Source organism: Genypterus blacodes, unplaced genomic scaffold (genome assembly GCF_046128005.1).
Source record: "Genypterus blacodes isolate CSIRO-AG114 ecotype Tasmania unplaced genomic scaffold, CSIRO-AGI_Gbla_v1 ptg000007l_1, whole genome shotgun sequence".
NCBI lineage: Eukaryota > Metazoa > Chordata > Actinopteri > Ophidiiformes > Ophidiidae > Genypterus > Genypterus blacodes.
The window spans coordinates 2192830-2216806 of NW_027466821.1; the positions used below are offsets into that span (position 1 = coordinate 2192830).

The window sequence follows — 23977 nt, forward strand, 5'->3', positions numbered from 1 at the left end:
TCTCCTTTCCAGCCACGGGGATGAGGTCGTGCAGTTTCAAAGTGAGTGTGTGTGTGTGTGTGTGGGAGCAAATCATCCATGTTTACTGGCCCCCAGTGCACCAGGTCTAAGGCTTTACTTACAGGTCCTGAGGCTGCCGTCCATTCAGGGAGGCTGCTGCTGTGGAGAGATTTAGTAGTGTGATTAGAGGGAGAGTTGAGACTATTGGAGCATTGTGGGGACCTCTGACAAAGGGGAACCGGGCTCACCTATGCATGAATATCCGCACGAGTACATGTGGATTTTTTAATGTGAAAACTATTCCACTCATGCATACAAATAATGGCAAACACACCTCCTTCTCCTCCAGGCCTGACAGCTTCTTTTATCACCGTGATTTAGTGACTCATTTTAATTAGACACGATGTGCTTTGGTCGGTCGTCCTGCACAGTTTGTACTCTGTGTGCAATACCTTACAGTGGAGCTGAAACATTATCTGCCGCACTTATATTTGATCTCCACTGCAGGGTACTTTCAATATTCTTTCATTAGTCTTTTAAGTGCATTTCCGCACCACAATTGCTTCTTCAGAACTATGTCAAGAGCGTTTCAGGACAGAGTGAAAATGTAGTGAACAAGCGCTGCTATGCGTTTTCAGCTGAGTAGAAAATGTGGCTGTCACGTTTTTGATGTGGAAATGTCTCGTCTCTGCGTCCTCCAGAGCTCAACTGTTACCAACCCGCCATCTGTCTCTGTCTGAGATTTGTGTGGATCAATTTTTATTGAGGTCCATATACGGCGGCACGGACAACCTTGAGACTAACATGCATGGCCATGCGACGCTCTAACGAATGCTAGTCAGCTGAGGACACAGCGACTGAGTTATTACTTTCATATGTAGGAGGAGGAAGACAGGGAGGAAGTGAAGGTGGAAATGAGTTACAGACTTGAACTCTCCTCCTGTCCCTGCTCATTTTCGTCTCCAAATTACCTTGCCTGTCCTCGGCATGCAATAACTGTAAATCTCAGCGTGAGAAGAAATGATTTTGCTATTTCCAAAGGGCAAGGAAGCCATGGTGGTGAATAACAAGATATGGGATCTAAGTGAACCAAAAGACTAATTAAAAAGCATCAATAATGAATTGTGGGGGTCCTGGGTTCAGGGCCACCCGTCCAGAGGTTAATAGATGAAAGGAAACTCGTTCCGCTGACATGGCTTCCCGTTGACACTGATGCTCATTGTCTCTGACTATTCAATGCTTCTCGCCTCGTGCACGCTTTGACAAAATGGGAACAGATGATCGGAATTACTTCTTCAAGCTCTATCCTCCCCTCACAGTGGACAGAAGGCTTTACAGTCGTCTCTGGGTAGGGATCAGTCAGTAAGTCGGGCCAGAGAGTTGTTTTTGCAAGACATCACACTCAATTTCGCCTGTCAAGAACTGTTGTCATAGCGACTCATTGACTGGCTCTGAGGGGCACGCTCTCATTGGATGTGGTTAACATTTCCTGACTGAGCGAATGAGGCAATTTGACAGTGGAGACTTACGAGATGGTTGATTGTGTTCGGCGGCCGGCAGTTCCTGGCACCTGGAGAAGTACATCAGCTGAGTTTGATTTAGTCCAGGAACTAATTTTTCCGACTGAAACACGTTCTCTGGAGTATTTTGGCTGTGAGGCAGAAGCGTCTCATCAACCTGATTTTTATAACGTGATTATCCTTGTTGATTTATGCATAAGAAACAAGATATGCTCTGTGGTTTGTGTAATAAGCTAGCTGGGAAATGCAAATCAATAAGGTGTTCGTCTCCGTAAACGTTGTATCAACCCCCCTGATTCCCTCTCTATATAAGACAGAGTCTGAGATGATGAAATAGTGTGATTTGACGTCATGTTTTAAATCATAGGTGTCAGGGGTGAGGAGAATAAAAATAAATGAATAATAAATAAAGAATGATATGTATTGACACAATTTCCATGTATGTCCTTTAGATTGAGGGACTTTGCTGTTTATACCACATAATGTTCACTTTCACCATGAAACGCATGATCTGCTTTTTCATTCCAGCAATCAAAAGCTGATCAAATACTTTTTCATACGAGTCTTTATAACTTCTTGGGAAGTTTTTCTCTTTTTTTTTTTGCGTCAATCAAGTTACCACAGTAAAGAGAGAGAGATGGAGAGAGGCCCTGTTACCATGGCAACCTGCTCCCAGGATGACTTTTCCTCCAAACTATTCAAAGCGTCTCATTTCAAAGCGTTCAGCATTATATCTCTGCTCGCCTGAGCCTCACACTAACGACGGTCAGACGCAAAGACGCGGGCCGAACATTCTTCTCAGACGTCATCCGTGTCAGTTTATTTTACTATTCAATTTGTTTTCCGTTTCATTGTCCGTGCGTGTGTTGTGCTGTTTACGTCATCCAGTCATTAGCCCATCCTTATCTTATTCATAGCTGTCGTGAACGCACAACATATACAGTGATGCTAAACATCCTTCATATCGCTCCTTATTAGTGTTCAGTGACCTATGAACTTCCTCTGTATTGATGTCAAATGACTCTTACATGATCTTCCGTGTGTTTGCATATTTCCCTCCCCGTCTGGTTGCTAATGGTGATATCATCAAGCAACACTCGTTTCTGAGAAATGCTTTGACTTTGTGTTTTTGACAAAAAGCCACAATCTGTCAAAATGAGTTATTATGAAAACATTACATCTGTCTTCTTTTAGCATCCTTATTGCTTATTTGTGGTTGTGGTGTTTGCTCCTTCAAGCTTGCAGATTGAAGCAAATAAAGGCAGAATGTTTCTCTGACGCCACAATAGGAGTAAATAGTTTATCAATTGTATCTCTAAAGTGTTTCTGACTTTTTATATCCTTTAAAACAAACTTATTGGACCTTCCATGGATGTCTTTGGTATCATATTTAATATTCAATTTCATTCAGCGTGGAGCTCTCCAACCATGACTCAGCGATTATTTCTTATCATTTATTATATAAGCTGAGGAGTTTTCATTTGTTGTCCCAGAATTGACTGAGCGGCTGCCGCGGTCGCTGCCTTCACCTTTTTTTTTTTTCTTTTTTTTTTTTCTTTTTTTTTTCTTGTACAAATCAACAGTTCCGATCTGATTATTTACCCTTTCTGAGTTGATTCATTTTCCTCCGCGTGAATGTCATCAATCTGTTTAATTCTATGCTCTGCTTCAGACAGTAATTCATCTTGTACACTGCCTTTATTTACTCCACCGGTTTCCATCTCGCTTGGCACTGACTTTTAAAAAAGTAAAAAAGTTTTCATGGTGGCATTATGAACAGTGAACTCACCTTCCTCGATCTGCTTCTTCATCATTTTCTACTCATGTAGACTTTTTTTAGACAGTTTTTGTGCCTATCGTGACCAAAAACTAGTCAATGCAACTTCACCTTCAAAATAATATGAATATTTACATTTTTAAGGCAATTTCCTGACATAAACTGCTTTATTTCAGCTTTATTTTTTTATTTTATTATTTTGAAATTATTAACCAAACTCCCGGAACAATGGAGGTCTTTTCCTTTTGAAGTAACAGAAGCAATCATGATGTATTTTCATTTACTGCTGCACCATTCCGTGGCCATCCACAATTGTAGGTTCCACATTTATTCTCCAGCCTGATAGAGCGACTGTGGAGCTGGCAGGTTTGATAGGTGATGTGTTACGCCCGGTGCTGCACGGCAACATTTACAGCTAGATCACACTGATACAGCACCAAAGAGAGGAGACCGTGTCTAACCCAGATTGTTTGTTTGTTTGTATCGGACTCAGACAATTTCAGTTTTCTCATTTTTCATATCCAACACCAGAATGTCACTCAAACAAATAGAGGGATGTGTCACACTGCTTATCAGATCAGATGCTCTGGTGCTTTTGGGGGGAGGCTTTCTGCAGAAATACTCTGGTGTAGTACAGCGATCCAGATGGCTCAGTTTGACTCATTTCAATCCAAAGCCAACTTTTGTGTGGCCGCATAAATGATTACAGATACACCTCCAGAGGCGAAGAAAGCAACAATAGTAATGATGATAATAAAACCAAATAGGAAGAAGAAATATAGCATTCAAATCTCCTTTACAAATCTAAATCAACCAATAAGAGCACAGGACGCTGCAGGAAAATGAAAGCAACTCATTCACATGGATTGTTTTGTTTCATATGAAGTAATCCATTCATCAACTGAAGACACTCGACAGCACTGGATACAGCTGCGCTTCATGAAAAAGGAGGAGGCGGTGACACAAAGACACAGCCGAGAGACACGTTGACCAGGGCACCTCCAAAAATGAAAGGTGTCAGACGACGACAACACCGACGTCTCTGCCTCCATGGAAACCGTTTGTCGCTACATCAGCCGCTCCATCCTTCGCGTTGTTGATCGTGTCGAGAGTGAGAGCTGGATAACGCCACTGCACACTCTGTACCATCCTTCATCAGGGTTGTCTCTCTTGCTCTATGGATTTATCTGTTTCATAAGAGCTGTGTAATATACACAGCTTACTGCAAATAACTGGAACTCTCTCTTCTTTATCACCGGTGCAGTTTGTTGGTGCTGCATCTCTGTATCTGGATAAGTGATGGAGCGATAACGCCGTCTGTCTGGACTTGCATGAAAGTGTTATTGTTATCTTGATTCTGCGTCCACATCCTTCCCATGTCGCAACTTCAGAATAACTTTATTAACGATGCTGAGAGGGAAGGCGAGGTTGGGTGACATGTCTGTGTACGTGGCTGGCTTGAGTTGGACAGTAATGATGCTGCTGCCAGCCACATTTGCATTAGTATTGCACAGACAACGCAATCAAATCAGGTCACACACGCTCACATCCGCACACAATGACACACATTTGATGACACACAAGGAAAGGAGGCATAATAAATCAGGTGTGCGCCGCACTCACAGAATGCGTGATTAACCGCTCGCCTGACCTCTCAGACGCCTTTGATTGTATAACCGGTGTGAAATATTCATATCTGTGGAACGTACGCTGCATCGACCAGTGTGGGTGAGTGTTACTTACATTTACACGAGGAGATGTACGGCCTGCATTGAACGCTTTCTATACATCCCGGGCGTTGACGCTGATAGAGAGCAGATCTGCCCTACGCTGACAACACACAAGTACTCACGGCGAAAAGTGAAATGTTTCCTGTTATTACGCCTGAGCTTCCTGGGGAGGAGGAGGAGGAGGAGGGGGAGGAGGAGGTGGTGGTGGTGCACTAAACACGCGAGAGGGGGTGACAGCCCTGATGGAAGGGAAAACGGCCGCCTATAAATAACATCAACACATTCACCGGTCCTTGTAAAAAATGATGATGAAATACATTTGAGCCCTGAATGCCTAGTAAAGGGATGACAGATATACGGCGTACAGCTAACTGACAATAATTGGCTTCTTCTTCGCTTGTGGTCCTAGTTGGTGTTTTTACCAGTGGAGGGGAGGAGAAAAAGGAAGCCCAGCAGGAGGAGAGAATGATGGTCGCCTGGGTCGCGCATTTTTTTGTTTTATTGACACAGATTCGGCGACGGGAAGGCTTGATAACATGTGACCTGAGCGATGGGGTGGTGGGGGGAAATCACATCAGAGCTACTATCTCCGTTTGATGCAGCTCCTCTGTGCACACTGAGTGATATCGGGGAACAGTTCTGCTATGGAAACTGGCGGCAACAAAGGCTGAGAGGATGTCTGAATTCAAAGCATTGAGCAGCGCTCCCAACTGCCAATAGCAAGATGGCAGATTTGTTACATGATGATGTCATTATGTTACAGAAGTAAACAGGGCAACTCGGGACCTTTGGCTTTGTTGCAGTGGCTGCATTCCTTTAGTTTAGCATCTTTGACTATGTCCAACACATTCCTGACACTATCAAACGGATGGAAAATAACAAAAACAGGTTTGAAATAAGAGCAATCTTCAGCTGTGATTGTAGCCGTAGCCAACCGAAACAGGTTTTTGAAAGGAAATGCCTTCTCGTTCACAGCAGCCACAATTGGGGGGGTTGACTGTGGGAGTCAGCCTTGCACTGAGTGACCTTGTTTAATTCAGCACATACATTGCAGTATGCACACACACACACACACACACACACACACACACACACACACACACACACACACACACACACACACACACACACAGCCAGAGGCGCGAAGCATGCAAACACACAGTGACGCGTACGCGCAAGTTTGCAGCCATGCATGCAGATACACAGCCGCAATTTAGACAAACACACACCCACACCCACCCACACACACACACAGACAAATACACTCCACCCGGAGGATGAGGACATATTTTGTCATTGGTGCTTATGAGTGGATATAAAGCATAGACGAGCACTGTGTGTGTGTGTGTGTGTGTGTGTGTGTGTGTGTGTGTGTGTGTGTGTGTGTGTGCTGGTCTACAGGGGCTTCTTCTTCTTGTGTTCTATGATTATGTCCTTGTGGTGCATATACAGTATATTACCACTGCATACACACGCCTCCCTTCACCTCATTTAGGCAGAGACTAGAGGGAATCAATACCCTGCTGTGATCGTTTCTTCCTGGAATCATCATTCATATGATAATGTGGACGGTTCTGTACAAGGAAAACAATTCCCCCTCCCTTTATTCACCTTAAACCACCTCGTCTGCTACGATAAAAAAAACACAAACAAAAAGAAGAAGAAGAAGAAGAAGAAGGAGGAAAAAACACACACACAACTGCAAAGACGAGCTAATTAAATTGGATGAACGGTGTGTGCGGTGATAATGAGTGTGAGGAGAGATCCAGCGGCTGGTGTGTGTGTGTGTGTATGTGTGTGTGTGTGGGGGGGGGAGAGGGGGTGTTGAAACGCTTCCCTTATAGTAGCAGCCAATCCAACTGGTGAGTTCCCACAGTGATGAGCAGAGGCAACCAATCAACTCGCTCATTCGGAGCCTTGGCAACAACCTGCTCAGCAAAGGGAAAGAGTAGTGTGATGTGTGAGAGTGTGTGAGTGTGTGTGTGCGTGATAGGAGGGGTTGTCTTTGTGCTTGTGTGCGTGCGCAGTTGTGTTAGAGTTCATGCTTGTGTGTGTGTGTGTGCGTGTGTGTGTGTGTGTGTGTGTGTGTGTGTGTGTGTGTGTGTATTTGTGTGTGTGTTTGGTGTTGTTTGGTTCGGCTGTGTGTTTAAAAAGAATCATCTGTATGCAGGTCGTGTGTGAGGGAGCCTGGCATTTGTCACATACGCCGCCACGTCCGTTCTGATTCCGCTGCGTGCAATCCGAAAGGGAGAGCGGCTGAAGCTCGGGCCACTTTGGTCCCGTGACTGACAGATTAATGGGTGACCTCATGAATTCGTTATTACCCTCCTGCTCGGCAAACACGCGAGAGGACGACAGCGACCTCACGCAGGTGTGCGCCCGCATAAATGAGGATTGAGCGGGGGGGGAAGAAATGGTAGATCAGCTGATGTACAGAAAAAAAAGGTTTTTTCAACATGTTGGGGATTTCAGTTTGCAGATTATAGGGACATTTATGGGCTGTAATGGCCGACTTTCACCCTTTATGCTGATAGGCGCTTCGGTACGTTGAAAGATGTAGCCTGACCTTAAATCAAGACACGGTTAATCACATTGTACATCCAGTGCCTCTTAACTATCAATAGAAGAAGTTCTCCAATCCTTTATTTATATAGAAGTAGCTACTATCCTTTGAAAAATACTTCTTTACAGATAAACAAATTCGATTCATTCAATTTTACAGAATTAAAAGTAAACTTATAGTAATATTTCAAATAAAGTAAAGGAGCAATCCTGCCGTCGTGAAGAAAACAAGTTTAGGTCAGGATGATGATCAAAGTGCATTTTAAGTTGCTAAGTAACTAGGAACTAAAGCTGGTCAGGCAAGTGTAGAAGATTAAAAAAGAGTTACTCAGTTAAATACACATAACAGCTCCAGCTGCTGCACCAATCAGATCAAACCAGACTGCAGACAGCTTGAGTGGTGATCGCAGATATTACGCCGTAAAATAGCAAACGTCTGATTTTGTGAATTCAAGAGATGGACCTTTGCGCCTTTGGGTCCACCTGTCATCCTGTCACCCACCCGTCACTCCTCTTTTCACTTCATGTTGCGACAGAGATGTGCAGTGAGGTTCAGAGTGATTTTAAAGCTGCAGGCGCTGAGCTGAGTTCCTAAAGCAAAACTTGATAGTGGGAGCTGACAGGAAGGCGGCCCCGCTATTTCCACATTTCCTGTCAGTGAGACGCCGTGAGTCAACGCTTTCGCTGGCGAGACGAGCCCCGGCCTTCCCAAGCGTCAGAACGAAATTTAGAAATTATCCATCCATTTTATTTCAAGTCTGACCAATCAGCGATTCTCAACCTTTCACCTGCTGTCAGAACTTTTCAAAGCAATTGGTGTTTGGTTCCCTGGTGCGAGAGGAAGAATAAAGTTCTGGAGAAGGAGGAGGGGTTGAGACAGGCGGGCGTCGTCCTCCTTTGAAAGCGGCCCTTGTGCCTCCACTCTCTGGCATCATCCGCTTAACATTTGTCAGCTTTGATGGGGGGCCCTGCACTTCTCACTGGCCCACATAATGGAGGAAGAGAAGACAAGGGGGAGGGAGAAGTGTGTGTGTGTGTGTGTGTGTGTGTGTGTGTGTGTGTGTGTGTGTGTGTGTGTGTGTGTGTGTGTGTGAGTGTGTGAGTCACACAGCGTGAGGGGGCTACAATGCATCTGCGCACAGCTTGACAAAATGTGTGTATCGCTTGAGTCCACCAACACGTTTCCATATGGTGTCAGGTTTACAGATACTGTTAAAGGGTTGACGCCATTTTGCTGAGGAACAAATGAAACGTATGGAACTCAGCGATCGGATGGTCTTGTCGTTCCTGTGTTTTATTGTGGCCTTTACTCTTCTACACTCGCCCCACATCACAGATATCAAACCTCTGAATGCCTCAGCTCACACACAGGGTGGACATGTTTTCATTTAATGCTATTTTCTCTCTTTTCTGTATTTCGATAAACTGGGTGTTATTACTGTTATTATTATTATTATTATTGTTGTTGTTAAAGGAGAACATGCATCGATGTGCCGTTTCTGTTCCATTGAATCATTCATACGCAATCAGTCATGCTCAGCTGTAAGTGCAGAGGTGATTACTGTCTATTCATGTGTTGATGTACCAGACAGCTTAGTGGGGAACAACTGCCACCATCTGGTCGAGTTTAAAACTGCACCCCCTTTGATATCATCATTAGTCTGATATTCTGCACAGGTGCATCGTCAGCAGCAATATTAACACACACACGCACACACAGACACAGACACTCTCTGACAGTATGAAGTAAAGACGGTAAATACCTCTTCCATGAAGATAAATGACTGATTGCAGAAAATATGATAACTTTGTGATATCTGAGAGATCGTGTTTGTCATAAATAAATGTGTAACCTTAACGTGTACTAAATCTTTATAACATCTAATGAGTGTCTTTATGTTTGGTTGCTTGCTTTTGAATATCGCAACCTATGTAATGGCATGAAAGCGAGTGCCATGGGGTCTGGTTTTGATTTAACAACATGACCTTTGACCCTCGGTAGCGTCACATCATCTGATCTGCTTCAGTTGGAGTTGATTCCTTCTGATCTCAAACAGGTACAAACCACAGGAAAGCATGTGGTGTAATTAGATGCTGTTGTAGGGTCAGATACAGAGCAGAAAATAGCTGGAAGCCATGATATTCCATTCTGTTTGTGTGAGGGCTGAACATCGTTGTAAGTTAACAGAAAAAAAGAGATTCCTGCTTTCTGTGTGTGATATTTTCTCCTCTGTGTGTGCCGGAAAGTGCAGTAAATGTCAAGTTTTCTGTTATTAAAAATGACGACATGTATGTGTGTATGTTTTCCAATGTTGTGTTGTTCTGGAGTTTAATACAGTTTATAAAAGCAAACGTATCAAAATCCCAATTATTCCCCTTTAATGATTCAGTCTAAATACAGAAAACTGGTCAACTGATTGTCATTCAGAGGGTGGAGGTCAGTATGTTGGACAAACTCAGTCCCTATGCATCAAAGCTGGACAGCAGGATCAGTGTATGAACTGGGATTTATGCTCCAACATGTTCCACTTGCAGAAACAGCTCATATCTTCCATCTGACATTTCTCTCTCCGTCTCCGCTCATTGGTCGACACATCATGTAGGTAAAGAATCTACACAAACGCTGCATCGTTGTGGTGTTTTTGTATCAAATCAGAAATATTGGAAAGTCATCCATCCTCCGTCTTGGTATGTTGTAGTTCGATACACAGTATCAAGACATCTGTAGCGGTCAATAAATGCACACACATTCCACAAGTCTCCAGGGGCTTTCTGCTTTGGCTAAGTGTGTGTATGTGGGTGTCTGTGTGTGCATCTGTCTCTTCCCGGGCTTGTCACCAGTGGATTTCGCCTATTATTATTCCACAGCTGATCTGATACATAACAAGAGGCTGTTCCCCCCTGGGACCCGACCCGAGGAGCAGGGTGGTTGAGTGTTGAGTCATCTCAGTGATCCCGACACCCCTCAGGAACTGTAACGACTGAGAGAATCAGCCATGCAAACACAACAGGCAACATGTTCTCACTATCTCATTTGCTGCAGTCGTGTAACTCAGAAACAGAAAGTGATAGAAAATAGGATAAATAGTCCTCTTGATGAATGTGCGCGGCATAATCGCAGTCATCACAGGTAGCAGCCATTTTATCAGTCGCAACAAGAAGCCCCCTCGTCGTGTTGCAACGGAGAAAGCAGGGTGACAAAGTGCTGCTAATCTCTCTATCCATTTTTCACCATGATAGCTGCTGGTGACGCCTCGCTCCGGGCAGCAACTGGGCGGGAGGGGAAAAGGAGATGTTGTGTAGGGGGGAGGAGAAAGAGGGACGGAGGGAATTATAGGTGGGTGGCACGCGAGATGTCAGGCACCACTCGGACGAAGAAGAAATGGCTGTGATCTACAGTCCACGCCACGGGAACAGCTGCTGAGACGCCAGAGGCACGCAAGTGGAATAAATACATCAACCTGGTTAGCTGTGGAAAAAAAGCATCCATCTGGAGGAATGTGTGTGTGTGTGTGTGTGTGTGTGTGTGTGTGTGTGTGTGTGTGTGTGTGTGTGTGTGTGCGTGTGTGTGTGTGTGTGTGGCTTTGGCCCATTATGCTGTCAACGTGCGGCGCAATAACTGAGAAAAAACACACAAGGGAAGTCTAATCAGCCGTTTGGTAACGGCTGGTTTACAGCGTGAGTGGATCCCTGCTAATCACGCACAACGTTGCATTCCGTTGCAGTAACAGTGATAGTTAAGGCGTCCCTTTTACAAAAATCAATCACCTCGAAAGGTCAATTAGCTGTAAAGGAATATTCATATCCATAACAGCATCGACGTCGAATCGCCGACGGCAACAGTCAGGTTAGGTGTGGCGTCCGCCCGACACGCCCACTGATCAAGCTGAGCCCACCCGTGTGACATGTATCGTTTTCTTTCGACAGCTCCCTCAGCACAGCAACGCAGGAACAATTTGAACGAACATTCAGCCTTCCGAAATTGCAGCGAGTGTATAAAGTCACACAAATGAAGCTCAGTATTGATTCTGCTGAAGATACCTTATCGCTGCTCTTACTCGTTTCAGCCTCGTTTATCTCTCTTAATTGCAAGCTGATGGTTTTTCTCTGCCACGCCTGGCGATGGAATACAAATAATAATAATAGAGAGTCCATTAGCAGTCCCCGCGTCGCTTTCTATCTCACAGAATGAACAGAAGGTGGAGAGGATCTAATCCGACATGTTTATTTCAAAGTAATAAGTGTTTCCTAATGCCTAAATTCCTAAGAGGGAACTTATTAAGTCTTATATTACAATCAACCAAAGTGGCCACATTGGTAAACAATACATACAGAATGCGGTATAATGGTTAATTTTCATATATTTCCATTGTTCAGGGTCAGTTCGGGTACCACCAGTGTGCACGTACCGCAGTTTGAGAACCATTGTCCTTTGAATGAACAGATCTTAAGGCTCTTTATAGGATTGGTAGCACATTGTCGCCCCTTGAGCCACAAAGGAATGGACACCCTGGAAGCACCCATCCACTAGTTCTGTCCTTTTATATAAAATGAGTTTAACAGAGGTGTGGGCCCACGACAAAGGCAAGGTCATGCTTGGTGGGCGATCTGAGAACAGCCAAGAAGAATCTTCAGGCACCTTGTGAGGAGTCAGCACATCTTTGACAGCACTGCGACTCGTATAGAGCTTTAAACTGAACCAATAAAAAAATCAATTCTCGAACTCACAGCCGGGGAAGATCACTACGACAGCATCTCTCCTTTCTTTGAAATGCTGTTTTCCCCTGGCGGACTGCAAATCAAACCAGCCCACAACAAAGGAAATGACAAATAAAAGGAGAAATTAGCTTTTTTTCAAGATAGGTGGAGGCGATTATGTGCAATGAGCCTCGAATGAACAAAAAAAAAGAGGGTGTGCAGTATTCATCAGATGAACATCGTAGAGAAGTCAAAATTGCAGTTAAATGTCAGATGAATTGAAGAAATTATGTGAGAAAATAAAATGATTTAGACTTTCAGTATTTCTATGCGACAAATACCAAGATACAGCACAGTGTCATCAGCATAGCACTGAAAGAAACAATTTGTCCCTGGGACATAAGCAAGTCCGACATAAGCAATAACCACAGCAGCCACAAGAGGGCGCACTGTATCTCAGTAGTACCCAACAACAAAATGCCAAATAATTTCATAATCTGCTCTGTCTGCACTGTTTTAGATGTTTGTTTTGAGGTGTTTTTTTTTAATGGAGGCCCTATTGTTGATATCCCTGGACAAAGTACAGTAGATGAACAGAACGGATCCAAATTCTGGTTTCAAACACAATGACTTCTAAACTCAAACTTGAGACTCGACTTTCATTTGTCAGTCTTGGAATTTGAGCCGCAGCAAGTGACGTGCAGAACTATGTAAACAGCCCGGACTTCAGAAATGTGTCGCCGTTCGCCCCTAAAGGTAAAATTGTTTCACCTGAGGTATGTAGCGGTTGAATGGCAGAATTGATTAGGCGCAGCTGTGTGTGTGTTCCAGCTCCACAGTAACGGGCAACATTATTGATGAGACTACTTGTAGCTGGGTGACGTTTACCTTTATCATGCGACATTCTCTGCCGTTATGCTCTATTTTTACTGCTCTATAAAGGCAGCAGCCATCAAGCGGGGACCTGAGGGAGTAAATATAAAGGTGTGCAGCAGAGGATCGACCTCCATTTCCTCCCCCCTCCCATGTGCTCCAACAATAGTTTCACAACTGACAAACTTGTATCCCCATCCCGAGAGTGGCATTCATTTTGGTAAGTGCAGGGCGGCCTGCTTCTCAGTCACCGTCACCTTAACTCCACCGTCGCCCTGGCTGCAAGATCCCTCACTTTGAAGTAGCAGTAACTAACAATTTTACTGCCCCATTTTCCACAAAATGACCTTAATATATCTGCCAAGCGCTGAGATTTCTGTTTAACAAACAAGGCCAACTTCTATCAAGGGTCTCCTGCAGCACAGCTTAGCAAATTGAATAAATGAACAAAGAGGAGAGATGATCTTCTAACAGCATTTCAGTATTTATTTTACCCTCTGCACCCTTAACAGTATTCCCAATACTAAAATACGACCACATACAGCAAATGTTTTACAGAAATAACCTGCTGATGGTGCAACTTATCACAAATACGTTAAAGGGTTAAGGTGAGAATGTTTCAGAACTATGTGGTGCAAGACTACAGGTGGGTAAATTAAACCATGAATGTTCCAAAAGAACATGTGATGCACATTATATTAACATGTCAACAAAAAGCTAATATAAACTACATATACACAACACATTAATATAGATATTTCAAATCTGGGTACAGTATTGCAAAGGCATGAGAGTCCTTAAGGGGTTAGGAAAAGAAAGCAGGGAAGGCTGATAAATAGGTCAAATCAACAAAAATATTTAAAATTCTCCAACGTCCACCCTCTTGTCCCTGAACTTGCTCCTGGCCTTGGTCCGGGCCTTGAAGGCGGCCGCGTTGTACAGATGCTGCCGGAGGAAGAAGGAATAAAGTAAGAAAATGCACGCACACACTGAGATTCATGAGTAGAAAAGCAAGAGGGGAGAACATATGCACACACACACGCGCGCAGACGATACATACCCTTTCAAAGCGAGAGATTTTCATGGCCTTCATTGTGGCGGAATCAATCAGCATGGGTGGTCCCAGTTCAAACACGTCTCTTATGAATTCATTTGCCTGGATTGGAGACACGTTTTGAAATAAATTAAACAACAGGTCCACCAAGGATCAAGGACAAAAACCATACAACGCTTTACTAACTTCTACACCGTCCGCTCATCTTCACTATAAGAAAAGCTGGCTGGTGGACATGATAGATGAAATGAGTCACGGTGCTGCAGTGTCATAGACCATTCTGTTCTGTTTAACCCCTTATTTAGCTGAATAGCCTAATACTCTGGAAAGTATTGATGCTTCCCTTGTCAAAGCAGGTAGATTTAAGGCGTGACATGGAGGACTGAAGGTACCTGTAGGTGGTAGTTCATGCCGGAGCCCACAAACTCCCTGAAGGTATCATACGTCCTCTTTCTGACCCAGCTGTCTATGATCATGCGCTCCGTCCCGAAGCGAATGGTCTCTGACTGGAAGTCGCCCTCCTGGATCAACGCAGAGAGGTAAGAACAATCACCGGGAGCTCAACGGTGCATTTGTGGCTCGACGTTTATCAGAGGAAAAAGTGCAGAAAATACAAAAGTGCAAGCAGAGCAGAGCGGGCGAGACGACCCTGAGCGCTCACCTCCACGGCCTTGAGTATGTCTCTGAACACAGAGCGCTGCTTCCTCTTGTCCACCTTGGCTCTGTGTTTGTTGCAGTCGGTGGCCAGAGCGGTCAGCTTATCGCACAGTTCATCCCACTCCTCAAACTCGTAGTCCTAGAGGGAGACGAGGGAAAAAAATGCATTCACAAACAGCTGAAGGAGGAGGGGGAAAGAAACCATTTAATACAACAGCGCTGAAGTGAACTTACAGAATCCATGTCTCTGGCCAGTTCAAACAGCAGGGCAATGGTCTCTCCTGCAGCAATTCTCATGTTGACATCGTCACTCTCCAGCAACCGTGGCAGTTTTGGCAGGTGTCTGCACAACAAGACGCACATAAACAACAAAATCTACACCTAGAGATCTTTTGGTGCGCCAGGAGCAATAACTTGTGACCCGTCAGTGGCTCTTACTTGCGCAGGATGTCCTTGATCTGGCTGGCAGTGCAGATGGTGAGCAGGAGTGCCCAGGACAGCAGAGCGTTGGTGTGGAGCTGGGATGTCTGGGGGCTCATGGAGGGACAGGTGCCGTCCTCCCTGGCGTAGGATCGGGTAAACAGGTTCTCAAAGCACTCCATGGTGGAGTGAACGTCCTAGAGAAGGGCAGAGGCACAGATTGCACATCAGGCACTCCAGAGACAAGCCTCCGTCTCATCACCATGAACCAGACACTACAAATGATCAAGAACTTACCAGGATGTCATCCTCAGCAACAAAAGTACAAAGGCCCAGACTGGTCGCCACCTGCAGCAGAAACAGAATATAAAGCTTGTTAGAGATGCAATGGATCAAATTCTGATCACTCTCTGACCCCATCAGTGTACCGTCCAACTTGTCAGGTTAGTCAGCCACAATATATCAGACTTTGTGAGCATTGTTCTGTAGCGTTTCTCTGTTACTGCCTGTATCAGATACTCACAGCGTGTCTGGCTTGCAAGTTGGCTGTTCCATCTGCCAGGATTGTTTTGAAGATGGGTTTGAGGGTCTTGAACACCTCTTCGCTCTCGATGCCCGAGCCCAGCTGGATACACAGAAGGCAGGCCAAAGAAGCCGCTGCCCGCTGCTCCTCACCTTTGCCTGAGAGCGAGAGAAGACTGGCCGTTACTTTTCTCCCCCCTGGTTCTGACGTCAGTGCAGATTCGCTCCCACTTGATGACAGTTAGGTGTTGAAACTGATTGTTTACCTTTCTTGAGGCAGCGTTCGATGCTGTCTGTGATGGTCATCCTTCTCTCAGAGATGAACTCGTACAGTATCCGGGTGGCCATAGCCGTCTTAAGCCCGTCCAGCGCCCCCTGTCGGGTCTTGGCGCTGAGGAAACGAGTCGAGAAACAGTCATTATCTATATTACACAGATATTGGAAAACTGATTTTGGTATAAACAGACGGCTGGAGGGCAGGTGGTGCCCGACAACGAGATGTAAGAAATCCATTATGTTAAGGAGGAACCCGCGTGTGTGTTTGTGTGACACACACACACACACACACACACACACACACACACACACACACACACACACACACACACACACACACACACACACACACACACACACACACACACACACACACACACACACACACACACACACACACACACACACACACACACACACACACACACACACACACACACACACACACACACACACACACACGAATGAGTCAATGGACCGGTTTAAGCTGACAGCATTATTGTGTTGCAGATCCATTAAGCTTAAAATGTGATACTTGGAGTTGTTTAGGTGGTGAAGTGGTGCTAAAGGTTCATCCTTACTGCAACATGAATATAGTCAGCATGCAATCCAATCTCAAACCTTACGCCTAGAAACAAAAAGGCCAATCAGCTGATAGAATGGACAGTGTGTGTGGACAGTGTGTGTGGACTTGGTACCTCTTGTCCACCGTGCTGTCGATGAACCCCTTCAGCTTGTACTGGAAGTCCTCCTGGGCCACGTCCTCACTGGCCTCCCCGCCTGGCAGCAACACAACACAATAACACAACGTCAGAGGAAACTCACCCGATGGACAACAGTATGCATTACTCGTCCTAAAACATATTCTTAAAGATTCGAATGGCTTCAGGCTTTGCAATGCTGAACATTAACAGAGCAGACATTTTGACTTTCAAAAGTAGGTGGAACTAATAACACTTTAACGGCTGTGTTTCATCTCTGGCACTACACAGGCCGGGTCAGAGGCACAGCTCGATGAAAGAGAGTTATGGGGTTTATTAATCTATTCCCGTTATGACAAGGGAGATAATGTCTTGGGTGAGAGAGGTTGAGGCTTTCTCAGCAGCTTCCCAGACTCACACAGCAGCAGGGTCAACGGGGACACGGAATGCAAGAAGTCACAGCCACTCCGTTTGAAAGTGTTGGCATTGTTTGGGAAATTAATTCATACCAAAACACTTGTGCCTAGTTAGAACTCAAACCCAATGCAGCACAGCAAACCTTTGTACCCAGAAGCGTCAACGAACATGTTGATTCAGACGGTGATACGGGGGGACAAAAGTTGGAAACGCGCACACACACACACCTTCATCGGCGACGCTCGCAGAGTCACTGAAACTGCTGCAATGGCTGAGGGTCTCTATGGAGGCGTCCTCATCACTGAAGGGCTGCACAGCTCCGTGGCCCCCTGGAAAACACACACAAACACACACATGTCAGACATAACGGTTGAGCCTTATCAAATCGGGTGCTGTAACAATGTGGCGGAGGTCTGTGTGAGCTCGTTATGTAACCAAGACGGCGCCCAGGTGATGTGGAAAGTATTAAGTTATCTAATCTGCCTTTTCAATGTTTGTGGTGCTTTATCTCTGATGAACACCCGCAGTACTGTGAGGGTCGAGGCTGTGTAAACATGACATAATGTTCAGGTTGGTTGTGGGCTGCCATGACACGATACACACACACAGAGAGACAGACAACGTGACACAAACAGTCTGCACAACTAGTTCATGGTATCTAATCACGTCTCATGAGATGGACAGGACACATGGGGTTCTGCAACTTTAAATCGATGCCAGATCATTTAAGTGATCATGAGTTTGGAGGCTGACTGGTTGGTAAAAAGCTGAACTACCATTTCTTGACACGTTGCAATATGACAATACTTGAATAGCTTCCAACGCTTTGAGTGGTTCACACATCTGTGTAAGCAGTGTGAAGATTCACAGCTAAAAATGGTGTGACAACCTCTATTTCTTAAGAGATTTGATTGAGTAGACGTTTCTACACAATAATTCGCGAACTGTTGGCATGTTTGTCTCGACTGGGGCGACTCGGGTTTGGGAGTCTGCAGTCTCTGCTCTGACCTGAATTGAACTCACTTCTGGCAGACATGTTGGCTACCCGGCCTAGGAACAACAATCACGCGTTACCAACAATAACAATAAACCAGACGGGAGAGTTCGAGTCACAATAATTTGAGGTCAGTTGATTTACGAGGTCGCTATGTCCCGGCAACGGCCACTTTAACGTGTTACGGCCGTGTTGTTGACGTGGCCGTGGACTTTCTCCTCCCGAACAGCTGATTTCAGAGAAACCGGGCGCCGCCTATTTTCCATTTCTTCATTGAGTGCGGAATTTCCGGCTATACACGGCTCCAAAACAAACCCCCAACCTTAAATAGCCACAACACTAAACCGCTTCTAGGATGTGTTTTGTTAAATGACATGTATTTGCTTTAGATAGCACGGTAACGGCAAAGAGTGTAGCTAGCCACGAAGATGGCTAAACACGTATTAGCGTCGATCCGGCATATTAGTTGACTCCAAAGTAGGCTTCGCGTTAAAGATAAGCGTTTTTCACAGATACATTGAAATGTAAAGAGCAGTGCTACAATATGATAGCATGTGTCGCCGGTATCAACAATGCTTTGTGTAACCGGGGCAAGTTAGCTTCGTCCTTCTTCACAGGCCACACAAACACACTTACGTTTGTAGTCCATAGTACAAACACGTTTATGCTAACGTAATGTGGCAGTAACACCAAAAGAACTACAACTCCCGTCAGCTAGCAAAAGCAGCAAGGCCAAAACACTGCGGCCGCGCGCTTACTTACCCCTGTTGTTCTTCTTCTTGGATCTCGGCATCTTCGTGCAGACAAATGCAAAACGCTGGACCCAAAATCAGCCAATACACGACCAGCTTTTATTATATTGTCTCGAAAAACGAAAATATTCCCGTGGCACAGTAGATAAAAAGGAATTGAAAGCGATCTTGGAGAAAGAGTGTTGGCTGAGACGATTCATTTTCCCTCATAAAACCAGGGCTACGTAAATAGCGGGCGGTGCTCTGTACTTATACCGGCAGACATGTCACGTGGAGGTTTCCCGGCACGGTTGTCCAATCCGGGAAAGGGAACAAGCGACGCGTGGGTTCGCACGTGACGTCACTGATAGAAAGGCTGTATTTGATCAAACGTACACATGCTGCTAGTCACGTTGAGCTAAAATAAGCACAATAACCTCACACATTGATTGAATTATTGTTTAATCACAGATCGGTGAGCTATAATTATACTTAAGGTGAGGAAAGGAAAGAGATATGCCCCGTCTTACGCCACGACAGATAGATTAGGTTTTTGTAATTTGGTTCATTAGAGTTAATGACTCATTTGTTTTTGTTCGTTCAGAGGTTAAAGTTTGAAACCTACTGAGGTGTAACATATTCAACTCACGCGTTTGAAGTTATTGGTTTGGGGCGTATTTCGGTTGTCAGCTTGCAGTTTTACTGTTTGCAGTGTGACAATTAAATCTCACATGGAATCATTGGCTGTTTTCCAAGGTGAAAGTTTACAGTTACTTGAATAGACTGTTTGAACATGAACTCAAAACTCATTCTACAGCCATATATCTCTGTAAACTTGTTTCTGTAGCAGTCCCCTGTTTCATATGTGCTTTATCAAGCTGACAATGTTCTTTGTTGAGACTGTCAGAGATGTTTAAATTGATTTATGTCATTCCATTTGGAAGAACTTTGATCTATATGCTGTGCCAAGAGTTTAAAGGTCACAAAACAGTTCCTTTAGTTGACTGGATTTCCCCCCAAATTTAAAGCTAAATCTCTTCTGATAAGTAATCCATATCACTACAACAATGTCAGCCACTCTTTTGTTTGACAGGCTAGAAATAATTTACCGCCATTCTTATTGGTTATACAAAGAATGATATTGATGGTGAGAATGTTGCTAACACCGCTCCTGGCAGCTCTGAAATTGGAGCTGTGGGCATGCAAAATTCAGAGCGTACTCTCATTATGATTGCACAAGATGATTGGGAGGACACACTGGCCCCCAAGACAAACACTCCTGCAGTCTGATCTTTGTCATCAAGTTTTTGCCTCTAAGGGAAGTTGTTTTTTTATCATGCTCTTATCAGGTTCCATTGTGTGTTTCCTTTGCAGGAGAAAGCACCAGCAATCTCAAGCGCTCTTAGGTAAGTAGGTAAGCTCAGAATCAAAACACCATCACGGACAACCGACAGCCGTAAACGCCATCAGATAATCCTGATGAAATTTCATTTCAGTGCAAATTTAAGAGCAAACAAAGAAAAATAAAGATGACATTCCAATATCAAAGCAGGATTACGCAGAAAAGCAATATAAATCTTGAATAAACAAATCACATACAGCCTCCCCCAAATGTCTTCTCTATTGAAATTCACCAAAAAAAGTTTCACCCACAAGATTCAACAAATTGCATAAGTCAAAGTGTTTGCATAAAGATGCACACAGAGTAAATCTATAACACTTTAAACAAAATCACATCACATCTAATCTTTACTTTTAAAAGATTGTTGTGGATTGTCCTTTTCCTCCACCAGTACTACTTTATATGTAAGAGATCTGCAGTATTTCTCACTCTTGCGTTTCTCTACCTGGGTCCCTGCTCTGACTAACAGCCTACCTTTAATACGGCCCATGAGAAAACTGCATCTGTATGTCATCTGTGGGAGGGGACATACAGTAGGTAGCCCTTGGGACAGTGTTTGGACAGAACTGCTGTCCTGCGTGGAGCATCAAGCTTTAATAATTCATACTGCGTAAAAAGTGATTTGTACTAAGTGGAGTGTGAGATTCAATCTGAAGTAAAATGTTCCATTTTCTTGTCCTTGATTTTTAAATAGATGTGTTTTTTTTACAATCCTAAATAGAGCTGCAACATTTTTCCTCACTGCTCAAAAATTAGTTTGTATTGTTTTTGTCAGCTGTATTGAGTTACAAAGAGATTTGGTAACTCATTTGAACTGATTCTGAAAGCAATACACATTTTAATACCTTAAAATGTATCCAATTGACTGAAATTCTCATTGAAGACCTTATGAAGCATCTACGTCTCATATAGACATTCACATTTTTACAAAATTTACTGAAAAGAAGTGATTGATTGAACCCGATTGTTATATTCAAAATATCATCTATCTTAATCCACATCCATAGTTCTATATTCAACTCATGGCCTGTGAGTTATTGAAGCAATGGGCTGATGCCAGTGTAAGTGTTTCAAAACTCTGTGAGATACGAGGATGAAAGACAAACTAATGTATCTCTCAAAATGTGTTTTAACATCCTAATTCTGATTCTCATCAGTATGGCAGCACTGAGGAATCCACTTGCGTGTAACAGTCCTCATAAATTAGCTCACGAGGATGCAGACAGAATTTATTATCACCCTTCACAAGATCCATATTGTGGGTGTTTTGGGGATAGAGGACAGACTGAAATGAAGAAGATGGGAAGAAATGAGCCAAGGTGGTCATAGTGTGCAATGCCGGCCCGTTTCAAGCCTCATCTGACGCCCAGAATGGAGCGGTGAGTGTGTCTGAGGTATTATGTCACTGCAGCAGTATCACATTTTCCCACCAAAGCTGCTTTACAGTTTAGAAATGTGGTTAATGTACAGCTTGCATTGCTTTGACAAGGCCTCAGCGTCAACAAACCCCCTGACTGACTTGGGCACTAGGGGGAGCCATTCTTTTTAAAATTCAAAAGACTCGCTGCCATCACTTCAATACACTGTAGCTTCAATACCCGGAGATGTGTTTTTGATGCATAATTTATAGAGCCAGTGAACTGTGCTCACTGCTGGGCTGCGTCGTGCTTTAAACGTTTAATGGAGTGGAGCGCGCCGTGAAAAACGAACATCAAATAGCCACAACCACTGGAATGGCTGTGTTTTATTATGTTATTCTCTTGCGATAGCTTGGGCACAGAGTGTAGCCCTGTTTTTAGTTAATTCTGTAAGCACTGTGGGAGACAGAGACAGAGAGAAAGAGAGTGAGGAAGGGAGAGACAGAGAGAGATGGCCAGTAAATTAGTGTAAGGGTGAGGGGAAACAGAGCAGCCCAGTCTAACCTCACTCAGCGTGCCAGGCACGTTGCACCAGTGGACATCGGCCTTGACCAACCTAATGCCAGAGGAATACAGATCATTACCCAAATAACAGATAGACAGAGGAAGGGGCGTGGGGCGGGGGGCGGGGGGGGGGGGCAAGAGTGAGAGAGTGAGCTAGAGAGTGAGCCCTGACAGCAGAGAACAGAAAAAGACTGAATATTAATTTCTCATGCAACGCTACAGCTACTGTCTTTAAATAATTCATAAAATGACATGGCCTGAAGCGATGTGGTGAGGCTTCGTGGCTTAAGCTGCAAAGGTGTCTGTGTGTGTGTGTGTGTGTGTGTGTGTGTGTAATGTGTGTGTGTGTGTGTGTGTGTGTGTGTGTGTTTGACAATGTTCTGTGGGCAAAGCTGATGGAAACACAATGTCAAAACACCCTGGGCAGCGAAGTCTTTGAAATTTAGTTGAACAGGAGCTAATCCCTGACAATAACATCTGACGGCAGTATTTTAACCAAGGTGACCAGGTTCTATCAAGCAAGGCACTGCCAGCCTGCATGCATTGTCATCTTAATGCCACATGCAAACATGTATTTCATTTCTTTTATTCATTGTTTTGTATCCTCTGCATCTTGCAAATATAGAACAGAGCTGTAATCTAATTCAGCATGCACGTATCCACATCACAAAATCTCATTCCTCTGATTCATTTAGCCGTGTTTCTGCTCAGGGACTCAGTATTAAGTCAGAGGCCTTGTAATGTTGCAAGTTCATAACTTTTGATACTTTCAGTCGTGCATATTTATGTGCCGGTGTTTCAGTGTTCCGCTTCAACTTACTTACTGTTGCCTGTTATCTACCGAGGCAACAGCCCCCGCAGGGATCATTACATGTTTACACTTTTCCTGTCTTATCTTTGTGTGAACTAACACTCTTAATATACCTATTTTCACTCGATTTGACCTGTTCAACAAAACAGTATAAATTGGCATCAGCTCCACTCTGCTTTTAGACACCAATTTCCCTAATTAAACATTGAAATTATTTATCATCTCTTCCGCGCTGTTCAGCAGTCAAAACAACAGCCAGTTAATTCAGCCAGAGAGCTCAAATTAGAACATCCACCTCCTAATTACAGTCTTAGTCTTTGGCTGCCTGCCATGTTGTTTTTTTGTGTTTGCGAAAGGTTCAGAAAGGTTACAGTTTATCACAGAGCTCACTCCGACTGCCAGGATAAGCTCCTGTGATTGCGATGACCTCTCTAATAGCTGAAACACATTTTTCCTTTTCGACTTCAGTCTCAATCCGTCGGCCTTTTCAAGAAAGTTCAATATGTTTGCACTGCCCTGTATGCACAGAGGGAGAGGGAGAGATGGAGAGGGAGGCCTTTGTTCTGACTTTGTGGTGAGCTATGGCTCTACCAAGATCTCTAACATGGAATTTAATTGATCAAAGAGAAAAAAATAGAATGAAAGGAGAGAGAGAGAGTGAGAGAGAGAGAGTGAGTTGGGGGGAAGGGTGGTCAAAAAGACCTGAATGCCTCAACTCCGTTCTGCCTTTTCATCTCAGCTTCAAACCCCCATCACAGGGCAGAAAGCCTCCGTGTCACAGAGTCTCTTTGAATGGCTAAATCTGTTTCAAACACAGTCACGCAATGAAAACGACTCTTACAAAATTTTGCACATTGGTTTCTCTTCATCTATTCCTGGAAATGAGATGAGTTGCAAAAAGTTTGCTGCA

The 23977-nt window shown here is 44.2% G+C and overlaps 1 protein-coding gene across 1 annotated transcript; it reads right to left on the minus strand.

Moving 5' to 3' along the window:
• Positions 1–13620: 13620 nt before the first annotated feature.
• On the minus strand, positions 13621–19187 carry ifrd1 (interferon-related developmental regulator 1). The gene is made up of 12 exons (XM_076152107.1): positions 18964–19187; positions 17435–17536; positions 16788–16869; positions 16080–16204; positions 15815–15972; positions 15589–15639; positions 15310–15488; positions 15106–15214; positions 14876–15010; positions 14607–14735; positions 14221–14316; positions 13621–14105 (listed from the first exon to the last, which is right to left on the minus strand). Exons 1-12 carry the CDS (start codon positions 18992–18994, stop codon positions 14019–14021), a joined length of 1284 nt encoding a protein of 427 aa, XP_076008222.1. The 5' UTR covers positions 18995–19187; the 3' UTR covers positions 13621–14018.
• Positions 19188–23977: the final 4790 nt, after the last annotated feature.

Bases quoted from the DNA above. Each gene is read 5' to 3' on its own strand.
- ifrd1 (XM_076152107.1), bottom strand. From the start codon at position 18,994: ATGCCGAGATCCAAGAAGAAGAACAACAGGG. The intron at 16,870-17,434 runs GTGTGTGTGTGT...TGTTGCTGCCAG, and splicing joins TGCGAGCGTCGCCGATGAAG to GCGGGGAGGCCAGTGAGGAC. The intron at 16,205-16,787 runs GTACCAAGTCCA...TCGTTTCCTCAG, and splicing joins GACAGCACGGTGGACAAGAG to CGCCAAGACCCGACAGGGGG.